Below are 18088 nucleotides of genomic sequence, written 5' to 3'. Positions count from 1 at the left end.
TGTATAAAATGGTGCATAGACAAGTTCACATCGATAATGGAACCTATTTAATCCCAACAGCAAGCCAAACACGAGGTCACGATTAACGATTTTTGCAGCCACACTCCAGAATTGATTCTTACCTTTACTCTTATTACCCCTCTACAATTAAATTATGGAATAACCTATCTAGCAGTACTGTGGAATCACCTACCTTAAACACATTTAAACAATGTATTAATTGTAGCTAAGTACAATCACTATAATTTATTCTTAATTTAATCTGTTGTACTATATACTCCATATGGAGGTTTCTGTACAGTAATCAAATAATAAATAATAATAATAATAACTATATACTTATTACTACCTACGTACTTAACTTAACCAATGTCAAAGTCAGGAAATTCGTCATCAGCAGTAAGCGAATACTGGCGGAGTATCATTTTTGCATTGTACCTCCACAAAGTTTAAACTAGTACCTTACCAACCAAGAATTGATGTATATAAATATTCCTTCCTCCCAAGAACTGTACCAGAATGGAATAGATTAGATGCTGAGATTATTGAGACTGACTGTGTTGAAGAATTTAAGCAAAAATTAGCCCCTTTTATGTATATGGTTAAGTAACTTATCGTAATTGTTTATAGTTTATTATTGTAATTGTACATATGTATATAATTAAGTAACTTGTCGTAATTGTACATACTTATATAGTTAAGTAACTAATTGAAATTGTACACATGTAATTGCACATCAGCATTATACCCCTGGAGGGTCCTGCTGATTAACAATAAATAATAATAATAATAAATAATAATAAATAAAGTCACAGACAGTTGCTGGAGAAGTTGGCGCCTAGCAAACTTTTGAGGTAAACCATTTCTAACAGTTGTTCTGTCAGCTATGGATCCTAAAATTGATAGGGAATACGGTGACCAAACACCAAAGGTCTCACATACAAGAGGGATAAAATCTCCTCCAAGAAAAGTTGAAAAAGTACAGCGTCGAGCTATCCGTCTCCTCCCATCATTATTATAATTACATGACAAATCCTATACTGAGAGGCTGTCAATACTATATCCTTACCATCATTGTTGTATAGATGCCAGAGGGGTGATTTAATTTTTCTATACAAAATTCTTAACGACTACCTTCAGCTCTGACTTTACTAATCTATACACCTACTCCACTACTACTACCAGGGGGCACCACTTTAAATTGTTCAAGCAACATTCAAGTTTGTTATATACAGATCTAATTACTTTATGAACAGAATGATTAATGATTGGAACAGTTTACCTACCTCTGTTGTAGAAAGTACTTCAATTAACACTTTTAAATCGCTGTTAGATAATTATTTATTAGATTTTAGATGTACTTTTGTATAATGCATTGATCGGGTATACAGGCTTTGCCTTTACACGTATTTAATCATAATCATAAAAAAGATAAGAGGAAAATACGAAGAAAATAAGACGACCTTTGAAGGCGCGTGTCTAAGTGATAAATGGGTAGATCCACCTCAAATTTGGAACGGAAGGTGCCCTATCACTAGGGAGTTTCCACAGCAAAAATGGTTAGTTTCCGTCTTCCAATTATTGCGCTATGGATGCGTGAAGATGGCATTTTCTTGGTTCCTTAAAAATAATACACACTTGTCTGTCGCGCGCCCGAAGTAGCTTGTACTTGGCCGCACGACACACTAACGTGTGTCTTGATTAATAATGTCACAACAACAAGAGTTATAAAAGAGTTAGCTATAGCTCTATAGGTGTACACTTAAATTGTGACGAAAGCCAATCGCAACTATTATTGACCTGGTCAGAAAGTACATCTCCAAGGTTGTGCGAATTCAAGATTCAAGATAAGGGGCAGAAAGAACTGAGTAAGATCTTTACGCATGTTACTCACAACACATTAATTTTGCCTGCCATGCACTGTACGTCGAATGTGGCGTATGAGCACAGATTGTGATCTAACTTGAGTCTTCACTGTGTTTGTAACTGCAGAAAATTGACCAGTTTTGTAAGTAAGCAGTTTTCCATAGCTGCATTCTAAGCTATATGTATGGCCACTGTTGAGTGGCGAACTGGCGATCAATAAAATGGAACTTATCCGCAATGAAGTCATAATTGATAAAATGGCCGTGTTTATTGTGGGCACTTCGTTTGTTATCAATAAAATGAGCTTTGTTTGCTGATTTCACGACATGGAACTATTGGATAATAAAGGTAAAAAGCTAGTTAACGTGATGTGGCGATGCGAACAGACGAAACCAGGCTTAAGTTTGCTATCGACGCACAACTATGCATGCGCATTTGCCTTGTAATTAAGTATGTATGCCTCACCTTGCCCCTTGCTGAAGTATGTAGAGTAACTCACCTAAAATCGGACGGGCTCCAAAATCGGACGCAATTACTCGAGCTACAACAGGAATTTTTTAACAACTCATATGTCTTTAGATAGTTCAAGGCTGTGGGACTTTGGGCACCAAGTATCAGCTTTCTCGGCTCCTTTGTCTGGTGGCAGCAGCCCTGCAAAGTCATTTCCGATTAATACGTATAATCGGAAAAAACAGTCGATTCACGGACACTCACCGTCTACATATCAGACTTGCATTCAATCAACAGTTTTCTACCTTAAAGTAGTAAAGTAACTCATCTACTTTCTAAATATCCCTGGTTTATTAAATCAAATCCTTTTAATCACAAATCAAATAAAATGAGATGTCACTGGAGTAATAGTCGCACTATGAATTTAAGTATACGGAAGTAAACGATGTCTGTAAAAGTATACGGTGAACATTTCCCGTCTACGTATCTCAAACAACGTATACTTTATCAAGTTTCCGTATACTTAAATTTATGGTGCGAATATTACTCCAGTGACGTCTCATTTTATTTGATTTGTAATTCGTGATTAAAAGGATTTGATTTAATAAACCAGGGATATTTAGAAAGTAGATGAGTTACTCTACTACTTTAAGGTAGAAAACTGTTGATTGAATGCAAGTCTGATATGTAGACGGTGAGTGTCCGTGAATCGACTGTTTTTTCCGATTATACGTATTAATCGGAAATGACTTTGCAGGGCTGCTGCCACCAGACAAAGAAGCCGAGAAAGCTGATACTTGGTGCCCAAAGTCCCACAGCCTTGAACTATCTAAAGATATATGAGTTGTTCGAAAATTCCTCTTGTAGCTCGAGTAATTGCGTCCGATTTTGGAGCCCGTCCGATATTAGGTGAGTTCCTCTAAACGTTAACATAGCGAATCGCCATCTCTCCCAATAGCACAAAAGTGTCCATGCACACTATCGGCCGCTATTTTATGCTATGACGTCATTGTGGATAAGAGTTAGCTAGTTATAATTATCAAACAATAGCTATATAGTGCAGCGGCATACCAAAACTATTGTGCACTTTTTGATAAAAGCACCAAAATTGGTACACATGTAGATTATTACCTAACAATCGTTTTTGGATATGGAGGCACTCACAATTGTACTCATGGTAATCATAGCAACAGTTTACAAAATGGCTGCTACGCAAATGATTTCAAACACACTATTAGGAATTTCAGTGCTACCAATGAAAGTTCATGGCAGCAATTCTGTACAAAAGTGACTGTATTTCCTCTAGTAGAACCATACTAAATCTTTATTAATATGAATAATGCAAATATTAGTCATTTTATCTTATTCATAATGGACTATTACTGTACAATTGATTATTGTAGTTATAAATACTAGAATAATATATTATAAACTCTCTGTGTGATACAAAGTTGAACTTTATAGTTTATTGGACATTCTCTCTCACACTTGCAGAGAGCAGTGCATTGAAGACCACTTGCAGTTGATACGACACCCCTTCTTACAGCTACAACAGATCAGCTCGTAAGAGGTTTTCAATGCTTTTTGAAGTGTGGTCCAGTGTGGTTCATATAGGCCACCATCTGTCTTTATCCAACCCCAACTACTTGGAGAAGGAAGCACAGGGTCTGGGGACCCCCCTTGGAAGGCAGCTCGCTTGATATACTGCTCCAGAGCAGCGTATGTTGGTGGAGTTCTCTTTCCAGATGCTGTCTTTGCAAAGAGCTTCTTCCTAGCCTGGTTAGCATCAGTGCAGGTGCTTGTTCGGCCATAGATAAGAATGAAAAACCCCTCAATGACATGCATAGTTTGTTCTGAAATCTCAGTTGGTGCATGTGCTAGCTTATTGCTACATCAGTGTATTAGTAAGTTCCGGGAACGAATTCCCTATAGTCTGTGCAGATTTTCTTGCCATGTCCAACAAACACTGACAATGGTGTCACATGACTCACATCCAGTTAGTCCGCGGAACAGAGGAAGGGCACACGACTTCTCTGATCCCAGACGAGCTTTAATTTGATGGGCTACCATATATAAGAAAATTTTTCCTGATCCAAATGCTACCCAAACTTCATCTTTAGCTGTCATCTTTAGCTGGTAGAGTTTCAGCTACCTTCACTGCCAATATCACAACATCTGTATCAACAGTACGTATTAGTATTTGATGATGGCTATGTTGTTTTCTTGTGTAGAACTGTGACAGAGAGATGCGATGGCATCTACCTGTTTATGCATGTGTTCAACACTGTTATACTTCCAAAATCTGGGCAATGGAAAGTGCTGCTGGTGTTGAAAATTCACGAAGTTGGTCCTTGATACTTCGGCCTTCCAACACCATACTTACTAGTGAAAGCAGCAAGTGTACATGGTACAGACCTTTCCTGACAAAATGATCCAGTGAAGGGTGTGGGAGTCAAACATGTGTCAGCGTACAATCTGTGCAACACGTGCTAGATGAACAGCTTCACTGTTACTGTCTTGGTCACAGACTTTGTCAAGTGCAGCACCAATATCTTCAACAACATCTCTCCCCTTACTCTGAGCTTGCATCTCTGGAAAATGTGCAGCCTTGGCTTCAATTGCGTTGTGCATGTATGCATTCATTTGTCACTCATTTATTTATTTATTTAAAGCTTTATGGTGCAAACACACCAAGAGTCTGAAGGTAACAGATACCAACAGCCACTGTCTACATTACACTATATACACTACTTATTTATATGCATATATGTACAGTTGAGATTACTTACTACTTAGTTATGTACATTATATATCATGACTCCAAAATGTATTATTCTAGACATGTAGAGTTGTGCCAAATCAGTGAGTTTGAAAACTGGTGAAATGCTTGCTTCCAAACAAGCTTCTTCAATATGCATTACAAGCTCAGCAAACGTGATTCCTGATACTTCACCATCTTTACTACTTATTTGTTACTGAGCAGCCTGCACCTTCCTTGCACGGTTGTATAGAGCCAATAAAAACTTGGTGTGGGACTTAGCTTCCAAGGCTACCATATCACCTAAACTCAGTTTGGCCAAGAGAAAACTGTCTCCAGTGAGTTTATTTAGTACACTTGCGTACACATTGGCCCACTTTAAAAGTTGTCACCTGATGTAGGCCATCAGTACCTAGTCGACCTTCTTCACCACAGAAAAAACACAATTCCCCACCAGACTTAAGTAAAGACTCCCGTGTGGTTGTTGTAATGGAGCCTACATGTTTAATGCCACTTAGCCTTATTGGTAATCATAGCTGCTTCAATGCCTTGTTCTTCGTTCAGTCTGTCTATTTGCAAGGTCCTTGGTAACGTTCCCAATTCATCATTAAATTAATTTGACCAGGTTTTCAGCAAGTGATTGATATCCCTTTCCATTGTCATTCCTTTTTTTTGAATTCAAAAGAGAAGTAAGTGGTTCTGCTGTCACTTCCTGACATATAACACAAAACTCCTGGCTTATACCAGCTGGCTATTGAGATGAAGATGTTTCCCAAATATCAATATATAAGTTTAAACGTCTTAGAGGATGACATGGTTGTGTTGACAAACTAGTCAACACTGGGTACGTCCAATGGAACTAAGAATGACCTGATACACAATGGCACAATAATATAATATTGTATGCATATACACATGCACACAAACCTTTCTGTAACTGCTAACTTTAGAACTTTCAATAAGAAACTAAGCCAAATACTGCTGAGCTGTTCAATTAGAATGTACCATGTGCTTTGACAGTGCTCTATTTAGAATAAATGCCATGTGTTCTCTATGCATATGGTAAAAAAAATTATGTTTGCTTGTTATCAGGGGGGTTTCTGAGGTTTCCAGAAACTGGTTACGATCAGATCGAGATACTCTAATAGAGCAGTCAATCACTCTATAAAGCAGTCACAGTACTCAGAGCAGCAGTATAGCAAGCTTAATAGCTACAAATAAGGATCTTTATGTACTTTATCAGTGATATTTTATATAGTTAGTGTAGGGCAGTTGTTCTCAGCAGGTGATGATCTTTTTTTGGTCTTCACACAAAAATCTAGCTATGCTCTTGATCAGAAACCAGCCACCAAAAATTCTGGAGCCCCCTATGGTTATTGTGTAGTTTTTTACTTGTTTATATGGTTATTGTGTACTGTTGTGGCAAAATTTGTAGCTGTTTCAATAAGAAAGTGTGTTTTCATAGCAGCCATTTTGTAAACAGTTGCTATGGCCACCATGAGTACATTTGTGAGTGCCTCCATATCCAAAACTGATTATTAGGTATTAACCTACATGTGTACCAAATTTGGTGCTTTTATCAAAAAATGCACAATAGGGTTGATATGCTGGACTATGCTGCTGCACTAATAGCACATAGCATTTTGAAGTATTTGTCAACCAATTGCAAGTTCCCTCCCCAGAATAGATTTGCACTTGTCATTGAAAATTGAGAACAATAGGAGATTTGCAGCTTTGTACACAAAGTTGTTCACAGGGACTCTCATCATGCATTGCGGTGGACTGCCTTATATGTTTGGTTTCATTATTTAGCTAGTACCAGTATTCATATTAGATCACTATGTAGCTGTGTCATATTTAAAAAGTCAGTGGATACTGAGCTGATAGTCAGTTCAATAAGCCATACTGGTTATTGAACCGACAGTAAAACTTAGACAAAAAGGTCACTAAACAAAAAATAAAAGCAACAAAACACAAAACTCAGCTAGGACTTAAACCCTGGACTACTGGAGCTTTAGGTAAGTGTGCTAACCACTGTGCTACTGCTGCTAGCAATCCACCTCCCCTACTTTTCTATCTTAGAAATGTTACTCAAGTAATAGTCTCAGTATAATTATAATAAAAAGAATGTAACCTAAAGGTGAAGAAGAAACCAAAGCTGAACCCAACCCTAATGCTAATACTACTTTTCGTGCCCACTAAAGTCAATTGCTTGGGGCAACTACTATACCTGCCCCTTTAAGTTGAATGCTTTGGGCAACTACTAGACACAAAAATAAAAACTTTTCAGTTCAGTAACCACTTCCATTTTAAAAATACATTAGTTTTTGACATAGCTGGGATATATCTAACTATGTATTACACTAAGTGTCTTTAATAAATTTGAGACATTCCATACATCATCTCCTCTCATGATTCCATTAATGATAACTCTACAACCACTTGTCCACTGTTTCTATGGACTCACACATGATGAAATCACTATATGTTTGCATTAAAACCACTATACCTACCAGTGGTACATACTGACATTTGCATTGGTATTACTGACTAATGAAAGCGTAGCGTCATGCGTAGTGGTTGGCATGATGCAAACTCAGCATCTTGCAGCTATGATCAAAGCCTATGTTCACATCCCACACAGGCATTACACGATTCAATCACTGATGCAAACATCAGTATGTTCTATTTTTTACAGGCATTTAAATAGTGCTCAATTAGGGTAATAATAGTCATGGCTATTTTTCAGTCACCACTTTTTGGCTCTTGTTATGTTTTGAGGGTGCACTATTTGTAAACTTTGATATGCAAGCCCCAATATAAAGACAGCATTTTCTGTACATGTTTGTTTTATTGTCTTTTAACAACTGTGGAGATTTGTATTATTATAGTATCCTTGGACGACCAACGTCATGAAGGTCACATTCTACTCAAGTATTACGTGGGTCTCATCCAGTTTGTAGAGTATTTGGGTCTGACTCATACCTGTATGTGATGATAGATTGATTATATGTGACCAGTCTGGGAAAACCGCTCTTATCGCCTATTTAAAAGTATCAAGAAACACCGGTTTAAGTATTTAGTGTGTTGTAGTTCACCAATGGTTGAAGCTATGTGTACCAAATGTTCACAAGTTTTACACCAATTCCTTACCTTCCAGAGCATCCACTGTGCAAGTAGCCAACAACTAAGTTTCCCGCCATTTTAGATAGTTTTTAAATGGAAGCTGACTGTATCAGGCGAGCTGCAAAAGGGGTGGGAGGCAGGGGGCCTGGAAGGTGGGAAAGACAGTGTTCAAAAACTGAAAAGGAAGGCACAGGGATAAATTAGGCCAAGTTTTGGGCCATTCAGGTCTCAAAATTGGCTAAAATGAAAGGAAATTTACAGCAGAGGTACTTATTCAACACCACAGAGCTGTACAACCACATACAGTCATCCCCAGGCTGACCAGAGCTGCATTAAGGCCCCACACTGCACGTATGGATTGCCACTGGGCTTGGGAAAAGCAGCCAGCAAAACCAGATCACTCTGATTTAATTGTGGAATTAGATATTTTATTCATGTAGCTTTGTGTCCTTGGTAAAAAATCGAATCTACTGACATGGACGATAAGACCAGTTTCCTCAGACTGGGTCACATATGTCACTTGAGGTCTCAGAGTGGATCAAAGTGGAGCAATGAGCTTATAATACTTTAGTCGTATTCAAAGGGGTGGTTTTGTTGGTTAGATATAGCCTTGTGAATGGTAAGTATATTATGCAACAGTCGGGAGATTGAAAACTGTAGTATGGGATTAGTCAAGCTGTAGCTTTGGTGGTTTGACATAATCACTGTAGGATTATATGGAACCACTCCCATTTGTTGGTTGCTCAAGCTCAAAAGTTTAATATGTTTTAATGTTTGACAATAACTTTTGATTAATATGAACTTTACTGCATGACTATCCTACGCTCTTGTGCATAGATGATTTAAAGTAATCACACAGTACACAGTAGGGATCATGAAGGTTGGCTTTTCTGATCAAACTTTCACCCTAATACCAGCCTTACAATATCTTTATGGTGCCTTGGCAGTATTGATTTGGTATAACCAATCCCAAAGTGCCTTCAGTATGACCTGAAATGCTTCCAAAAAGTTGCTATGAAATTTTAAAGAAAAATTATTCAGTGGAAATTTTCTGACTGACTGACTGACTGAAATACTGACTGACTGACTAATGCCTTCAGTCAAGTGTAACTTGATAATGGCTAAGGATACGAGCTTGATATTTTCACAGTTTAATGTCGCTTCATCCCTGAGACATGCCTTATGGCATAGCACAATATGTACAATGCATGCTTCATGTACTTACCTTTGTCCTCCTTTGTGTCCCATTTCTTCTTGCTGATAATCCAAGGTGTTGATTTGTGGTAGCTCGATGACTTCCCTTCATCTGCAAATGGGAACCGTCCATATTTTCTGTAGTGACTGGATTTATTTCAGAGGTGCTTCTCTTCCTGTTCTTTGTGTAACAGGCTGAACATTGTTTGTAGCGAAGCGTAATGGCCACTTCCACTTTTGAGTCAGTAATTGATAGGTTAGGCACGTGAATTATCCATATATTTCATGGTGGCTGGATTGATTGCAGAGGCACTTCTCCTACTGTCCTTCATTTGTAGAACGTGCTGAACATAGTTGAAAGTGAAATGCAATGGCTTTTCCATGTTCGGATGTGCGTTCAGACAAAACATTAACTCTGGTGCCATTCTTTCTTTTGATTCAGTATGTTCAGTATGCATGAGTTCACCAGTCACAATGATGTTGCAAAAAGTAAACAAACAAGTATAAGGAATTATGAATTTAAAATCATAGACATAAAAAGTAGGGAAACAAGGGAGGTCACCTACAACTGCAGATATACTAGTGGCCATTTAATCCATAATTCAGTCTATTCTATGATCCCCAATCGAACTTATTAACTGCAGCCAGCATTGTACTTGAAATGTACCTTTTTGTTCACATCTCTGTATTATATAAAATTAATGGGTTAGATTATACTGTTTTGCAGTGAAACTTCTAAAGTGAATATAATTATATACAGTCTAATTATCTCATGGTGAATATATTTGGGTATGTTTGATATGTAAACAAATGCAGTTTCTATGAAATGAGCTAAAGTTGAATGTAAACCAAACATATAATAATGTCTCCAGACAGGTAGGAAATAAAAATATATCCAGTCAACACTTAGTTACCACCTCATTTGCTAAAGGGAAATGTCATATTTGTATTGTAGTTACCATTTGTTGTTTCTGAGAATTGGTTGTTTCCAAGAATTGACTTCTTGTAAGGTTCATGGCTGACTTAATTTTATTATGTTTAATGGTCTAAATCATTAGTGGGCTTACATGCATTATTGTGCATGATTTTGATTGTCTTATTGTTGGTAGCTTTCGTATACCCTGAGGAGATTGTTGAACAGTAAGTACTGTACTACTAGTAGCAGATGGCCTTCTGGCCAGTGCAGTGTCTTTGAGCATTTTCAATGGCCTGCTTGAACAGAACCCTTGTGATAGTTGGGAAGAAACAGAAGTGAAATGTATTCCCTATTTAGCCATTTTTTGTAAGCTTCAAAATGTGAAATGCAAAACTATAAACTCACTGGTTTCACTAGGAACCAGATTGTATTCCACATTAGTGTAAAAGTAGTGTACTTTGTTTTGTAAATGTGCTTCTTAAAGTTTTGGGTGAAATTAATGTATAAATATATTTCATAATAGTAGCTAGGCTTCCACAGTGACACTATACTGTTGATATGTAATCTGTGGTTCCAACTTTCTCTGGTATGCAGCTGAGTTTGTTCATGCAGTTCCCCATAAACACTATTATAAGGCTGCACAAGATGTGGACATAACACATGAAGTTACAGTGGAATAAATGCATGGCTGCCTGTGAGGTCATGTATGTGTTCAGTAGAGCAATTTATTGTTCTTGTCCTGCACATTTATCACTATCTGTCACACAACTTTGCTACATGAATCATAATTTCATATAAGTATTCAGAAATTCTGTTTTAACTCTGCCTGTATCTCATTGTGGTACGATTCACAACATCAAAAGTGACAATAGAGATGTATAAAATTTATTTGTGCGGTGTATGGGTTTCATAGTTGTGTAAACCATTCTGGTAGTTTCTGACCTCATATAAAACAATACTTTTTCTTATGGAAGCATATAGGGTTGGGCATAACAAAAGTCTTTGTACATTTATCACTATCACTCAAACAAGTCTATCTGTCACACAACTTTGCTACATAAATCATAATTGCATCTTTTTGTTGTTATGTTGTAAAGTAGTATTGTATGCATATGAGTTATGCTAAATTTGTGTAAAAATTGTAACCATGCCCAGCAGCATTAGAAAGCTGAAACCTGATTTATACACAAATGTGCTGTACCCACCCAACAAATTGGAATTACTTTCATCTAAAAGTACTGGTTCCTATTTAACTGCTTAAAGTTGTCCTTTTATTACCTGGTAGAAACTAACAAGTTATTCTTTCAATCATGGATGTGGAGATATTGTGTACTTGATGTATTTTCACTTACATTTTCACCACAAATGTAATGTTGTCTATGTAAAGCTACCTTGGACATTTCCATTGTTTTAGTCAGTTTTTAGTTGTTTTGCAGTAAATTACATAAGGTAGAAGGAAGAGGTGATGGCTATATATATTGTAAGGAAGAATCTAAATACAGTCATTCATATGCTGAAAATTCAGAATGGAGAGGGAAATTTTCACTTTAATTTTTGGTGCCAGACAGACACTAATTGTGGTCAGACACAAAATGTATCTTCTAGGAAATGTCAGGATGTTTAGTCAGTGTATTCATAGTTTGTGTACTCTTTAGCGTCCTGTGAAAAAGGAAATAGTATTAATGTACTTACCTCTTAATTAAACTGCATGACCATATAAATGTTGTATGCAGCATACTAAGTACAAAACTTACATTTATAACCTACTGTATGGGTTACTGTGAAGCATACAGGTGATGTGGTATCTGTTATAACAGATACCAACTGTCCATACATCCTCACATAACAAGTGGGTCAATACCTTCACCCACTACTGTGGGGTACTAGTCCTACCTCCAGGAGGATTTGTCTACCTACTCATCATGTGACTCATGGTATCTGGATAGTGCACCACTGGTTAGGCATGGCTGTGTGTGAATGGCAGCCAAAGCTAAAGTCTTCTTTGCCTGGCATGCTGAGTAATCCTGCTCACCTGGCATTTGTTGATCACACTCATTAGTCAGAAGTTGCCAAACTATTAGTCATGTCCATACAACATTTGTATACCTCATGTCTTAATTGAGCAAGCAATACTGTAATTCAAATAGGAAAGATCTGTACCTTAAAAGTGTTTTGATTTCAACTATTAATTTCATGTGACTTAAATGAGAGGAAGTATAATGCATAGCTATGTAATGAGAACATAAGAAGGACATTCTCTACAGAGATTGTCATAGTTGGTACGATAGTAGACTGAAGCTCTCATGTAAAAAGGTGCTTTCTAAAATTCATTGTTGTTTCAGAATATCTTATGAGCAGAATTTTTAGTGTGCAATTAAAATTGATGATTTGGCGGACACTCACAAAATCAAATTTTGCCATATTTACCATACACTTAGACATGTTACATATTTAAGCTGTTTCCAAAAGTATTGTTTTAAATTGTAATAGTTTCTCATTCTAGCACGATGGATAACATGATGTTACTCTTGCTGGTACTTCCATTGGGTGCATTTAGTTATACTTATGACTGTAAGTAATAAATATGTGTGAATTCATTGTAGTTACAGAATAGTTTAGAAATGGTGTATTTTGTAGATTACATTGATCTAAGTAAGGGAATATTTTGGTGAAAGAGCTGATAAAATTAATGTAATCACATGGAATTTCCCAAAACAACTATCCAATTATTTGTAGGTATGTTGTTCTAGAATAACAACTATTAACAATCAGAGATGGCTAAACTGGTTTTGCACATCTTTGGTAAGGACATTATCCTAACCGGGGAATATTTAATTGGAAAAATAGTAGTCTGTGTAAGCACGACCAAATTGTTATTCTGGCCACACATTTATTTGTTATACAACCACACTGGCTTCCATTGGTCACACATGTCTTGATACTGTAATTATCTGCATTTAACTTCACTGGTTTATGGATACTTTGATTTGTGATTGCAGATTTGGGGAAACCAACTGTGAACGTAAACTGCACTACAGACAGTGAAGCACATACACATACTATTAGTATATTTTGGCAACTGGATCCACCTCAAAATCTAAGTATCACACAGGAACAAATCTCATACCGCTTGGCAGACACTAGAGCAGATATTGAATGTCAAAGTACTAACAGGACAGTGGCTGTAAGTTGCATCATGCTATACTAAACACAATGTATTAGCAATTCATATGCATACAAGTGAATAGACTTGAACGCTCTATTAGAATCTGTGTAGATGTCACTTAAAATTACAAATTGTGTAAATGGTTTGAAGAAAGTTATACTTTTAGTCCAGTAGAATAAGTGGCTTTTTTGGCTGAACCTTGCAATATGGTCTATAATTTATTTTATGCCACAAATATTTCTCCATACTATGGACAACTCAAACCACCTGCTGGACCTGCGTCAGCATTGGGCAAATTGGGATATTAACTCAGGAAATTCTAGTACTTTGGACATTCCATGCTAAATTATCAAAGAACTTAAAATGTTAACCCACTGTTTTCAGATTTCTTCAAATTGGCATGAAGACGGTGCATCATGAGTCAAAGTCATATACCAAGTTTAATTTGATTCCTTTGATCTCATTCCATGTTATGCCTGCTTGTTTTACTGGTATTTTACTGCATTTGTGATTGTGCAATACTTCTACTATTCAACTATACAATGAAACCTGTCCAACTGGATCACTGTACTGTATAATAAGGTCACCTGATTTAAACTGACCATTGTAACAGTCTCCTAATTGTGTCATTCGTGTACACAGTGAATAGAGCACATGCAAAGTAGTAAATGATGGGATCCATGACAAAATAACCAAGCTGCAGACAGAATAGCCAAACTGTGAAGTAAATCACCAAGCAATTGCTCCAATAATTAAAATATCAGCTGGACAAATATTTTTTACTTTTAGTTTATAGCTAACTCTGAATGATACAGTTGTAGTACCACTACACCCTTTGCACAGCTTGACTGTTATGGATTTGTTGTAACCAAGCACTGTCCCTGTATACCACTGCACTTTATAGAACACCGACTGTATATGTACGTACATGTACGCATTCAGCATGCACTATTATGAATTATTTGTGAAACCAAATTTGCACCACATATGTGTGCCACACACATACATATGGCAGGCTGTTGCTGACCCCAATACTGATATGCTGTTGATAAATGCCAATAGAGGAAATCAGTAGTAGAGCAAATAGGTTGTAGCAGGAAAGACTAATTTTGTTCATGCAAAATAATGCAATGGATGCTCTTAAAGGCTGGATTTGTGTCTTCCACATGCAATTGCCAATTGTATGAATATTCAACTTTGCTTCTGAAATTTTTCTTCCTCCAATGTTCTATGTTATGGCTCACAGCTGATGAAATTTCAGTTAATAACTTATTTCAAATCTAAATCAAGTTATGAATCATTAAAGTGGCAAAATTTGGTGTGTGGAAGACCTTCTTGCAAATTTGGACACAAAATGGCTAGTACACTGAGCACTTTTATATCATTGAAAATTCTCTCTTGCATGCCAAATAGTAAGGTTACCAAAATTCTCATGCAAGAAGAGCAGCATGCAAGTGTAGGAGAATAGCAAACCTTAAAGAATTTGATTTGATGTCCATTTCAGTGAAAATAACAAAAGGTACAGACAGAAGTGATTGAGCAACTTCAGTACAAAAGGCATGTCATGATCTATTATCTGTACATAAAAAATATTGTTAAGAGGTAGCACACAGTCATACATACATGTGTACGTATCCTATATAAAATATAGCTAGAGGCTCTCACAACACCATTCTGGACACCTTAAGACTCCACTATACTGTTCTTATTGGAAAGTTGTCCTGATCTCAGAGGCTTATTTGTATGTATGTTTTATACAATTATGACCTTAGACAAAACAATATTCTGGTGAACATAATAGCCTATTAGTAATCTATAAAAAAAACAAATAGTTTTCTCACCTAGGCAGTAAACAAAATCACTAAAATTTCCATTCACAGTGTCCACATTTCAGGGTATATGGAAGCAGCTACTCTACTGCATGGATACCACATATAATGTCCCAAATAAGGCATAACTTCCATTATTCCTTGAAAATAGTCTAAGTGAGCTAGATGATACTGGAACAGGTGTGAAGAATCTAAACACCAAGCAGTTAATAAGCATAGCTGAAGAACACACATATGCTATTCACTGTATAGTGAGTGCTTTGTGACATATACTCTGCAAGTATATAGCAAGTACTAGTTGTTGAGCTTACATTTGATGATCTACATATATGTACATTAACTTCTTTATGTATAAAACTCAAATTCTATCTTTAGCACCAATGTTATGGAACATTTTATAATACAGCACCTGATAAATTATTTGCACTTCATGGACTTCAGCTGGAGAAAGGGTGTATTAGCTGAGCTTTTCCACACCAACAAAAAACCAAAAAGAGGCAAATAATTATCACCAAGACACTTGATTTTATCATAATGATTTCGTAGAAGCATTCAACAGGAAAGGCCAGAATTAAATTTCCTACCAGAAAACTGTGTTTGTTCTCTCGAGTCTAAAAGTAATGATAACCATTATAGTATAGCTTAGCTAACTGAAACAAGCATTTTTTTTTAAAAATAAGCAAACTAAAGAAAGTCAAGAGAGCAAATGTGACTGCATGGGCCTGTGAATTTAAGGCATGTGAGCACATAAAATTGCCTACTTTTCGAACTTTAATCACCTATAACTTTATGTACTAATGTGCTATAGCTTTGAAACTTTACGCAGGTATTAAGCAATTGATTGGCTTTATAATAAAAGTAGCAGAATGCAAATATTTTACTCCAGTACAGCTGAGATATGTCCTGTTGTGTAACAGGGTGTAGTTTGTGCCCACAGAGCATATGACAGTTATTGAGACATACGTAACTATGGTATGCATAATGATGCTTTCAGTGGTTTATGGAACTATTTAATAATTATACATTTTCCATTAATTGTAATACCTCAGATTTGTTAAATGGTCAGGTTATCAAACCATTTTTGGTAAAACTGAAACCCATAGAAGCTATTTTGTGAAATTTGTATGGTTGCTATGCAGCTAATTAAACTTTGGTTGCTATAGCGAAATTCCCAAGGCTGACACCTGTCCAGCAGGTGGAATATTGTTTTAGGTATACAGGACAATCCAAAAGTGCATTAAAATAAACTATAGACCATTTTGCAAACTTCACCCTGCTGTCTGCCAGACTATTTTGAATAATCAGAGGAAAAAGAAAGAGGCACCAAAAACAAAATCCTGATGGTTGATAGATAATGCATAAATACTGATGGGATGGTTGCTAGGGAGAAATCTGTTCACATCAATTCAAGCAGCTACCTTAGATGAAAATCAAGGTTTACCCCACCAAATGTTTTGTGCCATGTTCACATGTGTATATATACTGTCAGTTACTTACTTGTGTATCCATCAGAATGACTATAGTAAAACTTCAGATGATATCAGTGAAACACATCAGTTAAGCTATGTGATCTCCACAAATTATCAGTATTATAAGTCTTGTAAAGTGTTGGTTTTCTATGATGATTTTGACGACCCTTTCCAGAATTTTAATATCACTACTACTGCAGTAGACTGTCAACTTGAAGGTTAGTTATAAGCAAGAGTTCATAATAAAAGCACATATTTTTATGTAGAAATGTTTCATTATCAGCACAGCATAAAAATACCATCAGTTAGTGTCAAATGTCTGTGATTTAGACCATGTCACTCATGTGTAGCTCATCCTGTAAATACAGCAGACACGTAAATACAAATCTCTAAGTGGTAGGTATACTGCCACTTCACACCTTTACTCTTACATGTGCATAGAACATGTTAAAATTTTGATGCACAATAGTTTTCATGAATTGGACAATCTAGTAGGGACTCATGCACATGAAAGTTAGGACTTTTCTATGCAAAAATATCTCCCAAAACCAGCATAGTTTGTAATGCTGTATAGTACAAAGTGGAATGGCTATGTCACTTTTCAGTCAGGATGCTCATTCCAATATAATTTAACCATACAATGTTGAACATTTATCATTCCATTATTATTGTTCTGCACTATCATACTTGTTACTATATTTTATAGCTTCTTAGATGCCAGCAGTGGATAATGACTATATCATTCAGACTTAAGTAACCTACAATTTCTAAATAACGATTATGCTACAACATAATACTGTATGCGTAACCATTCAAGATGTGTATGTATTTCACATTACTATTATGTATAATATGATTTAGTTTCCTGCATTTACGTACACAGTACGTACGTACCTCCATATAAGTGTCTGGCTGACATCCATGTATGTGCATACTGTACTTTAGTGCTACTACAGTATATTTTGAAGATTTGCATTGTGAATATACAAGGTAGCTAGTATGATTTAATTTATAATGAGTGTATAATAGCTATACAACAGGGATGTGTCCACTGTGGTCAGCAGTGGTCGGAACCAGCCACCACTACCACTCAACAACCACTGGAGATTCATACATTTTATCCTGTCTTGTAACCACCACTACTTTAAACCTGAACACATCCCTGATATATATACATGCTGTCAATTATCCAATTTCAAAACTGTACATCATAAAGTAAGGTAGTACTGTATATTTGGGATCATGCAGTTTTGGGCTTTCTTGCTTGCCCAAAAATATCCAGCCTCAAATTTCCTTCATAACAGCTTGGCAGTA

At 36.4% G+C, this 18088-nt stretch overlaps 1 protein-coding gene across 3 annotated transcripts in view; it reads left to right on the top strand.

Moving 5' to 3' along the window:
• LOC136241689 (uncharacterized) overlaps positions 1–17644 on the top strand; it is a 152715-nt gene extending 135071 nt beyond the window's left edge. For 2 of the 3 annotated variants that reach the window (XM_066032952.1, XM_066032950.1), the window contains 3 exons: positions 13310–13494; positions 16818–16992; positions 17489–17644. In XM_066032952.1, the coding sequence (XP_065889024.1) occupies positions 13310–13494; positions 16818–16992; positions 17489–17505 (377 nt within the window). In that variant the 3' untranslated portion in view covers positions 17506–17644. Of the gene's footprint in view, positions 1–13309; positions 13495–16817; positions 16993–17480 lie in introns of all 3 variants that reach the window. The other variant, XM_066032951.1, reaches the window with a different exon arrangement.
• The last annotated feature ends 444 nt before the right edge of the window (positions 17645–18088 follow it).

This window comes from Dysidea avara, chromosome 12 (assembly GCF_963678975.1).
Source record: "Dysidea avara chromosome 12, odDysAvar1.4, whole genome shotgun sequence".
Lineage (NCBI taxonomy): Eukaryota > Metazoa > Porifera > Demospongiae > Dictyoceratida > Dysideidae > Dysidea > Dysidea avara.
The sequence above is the reverse complement of the archived record's forward strand: the minus strand, read 5'-3'. Positions and strand labels throughout refer to the sequence as shown.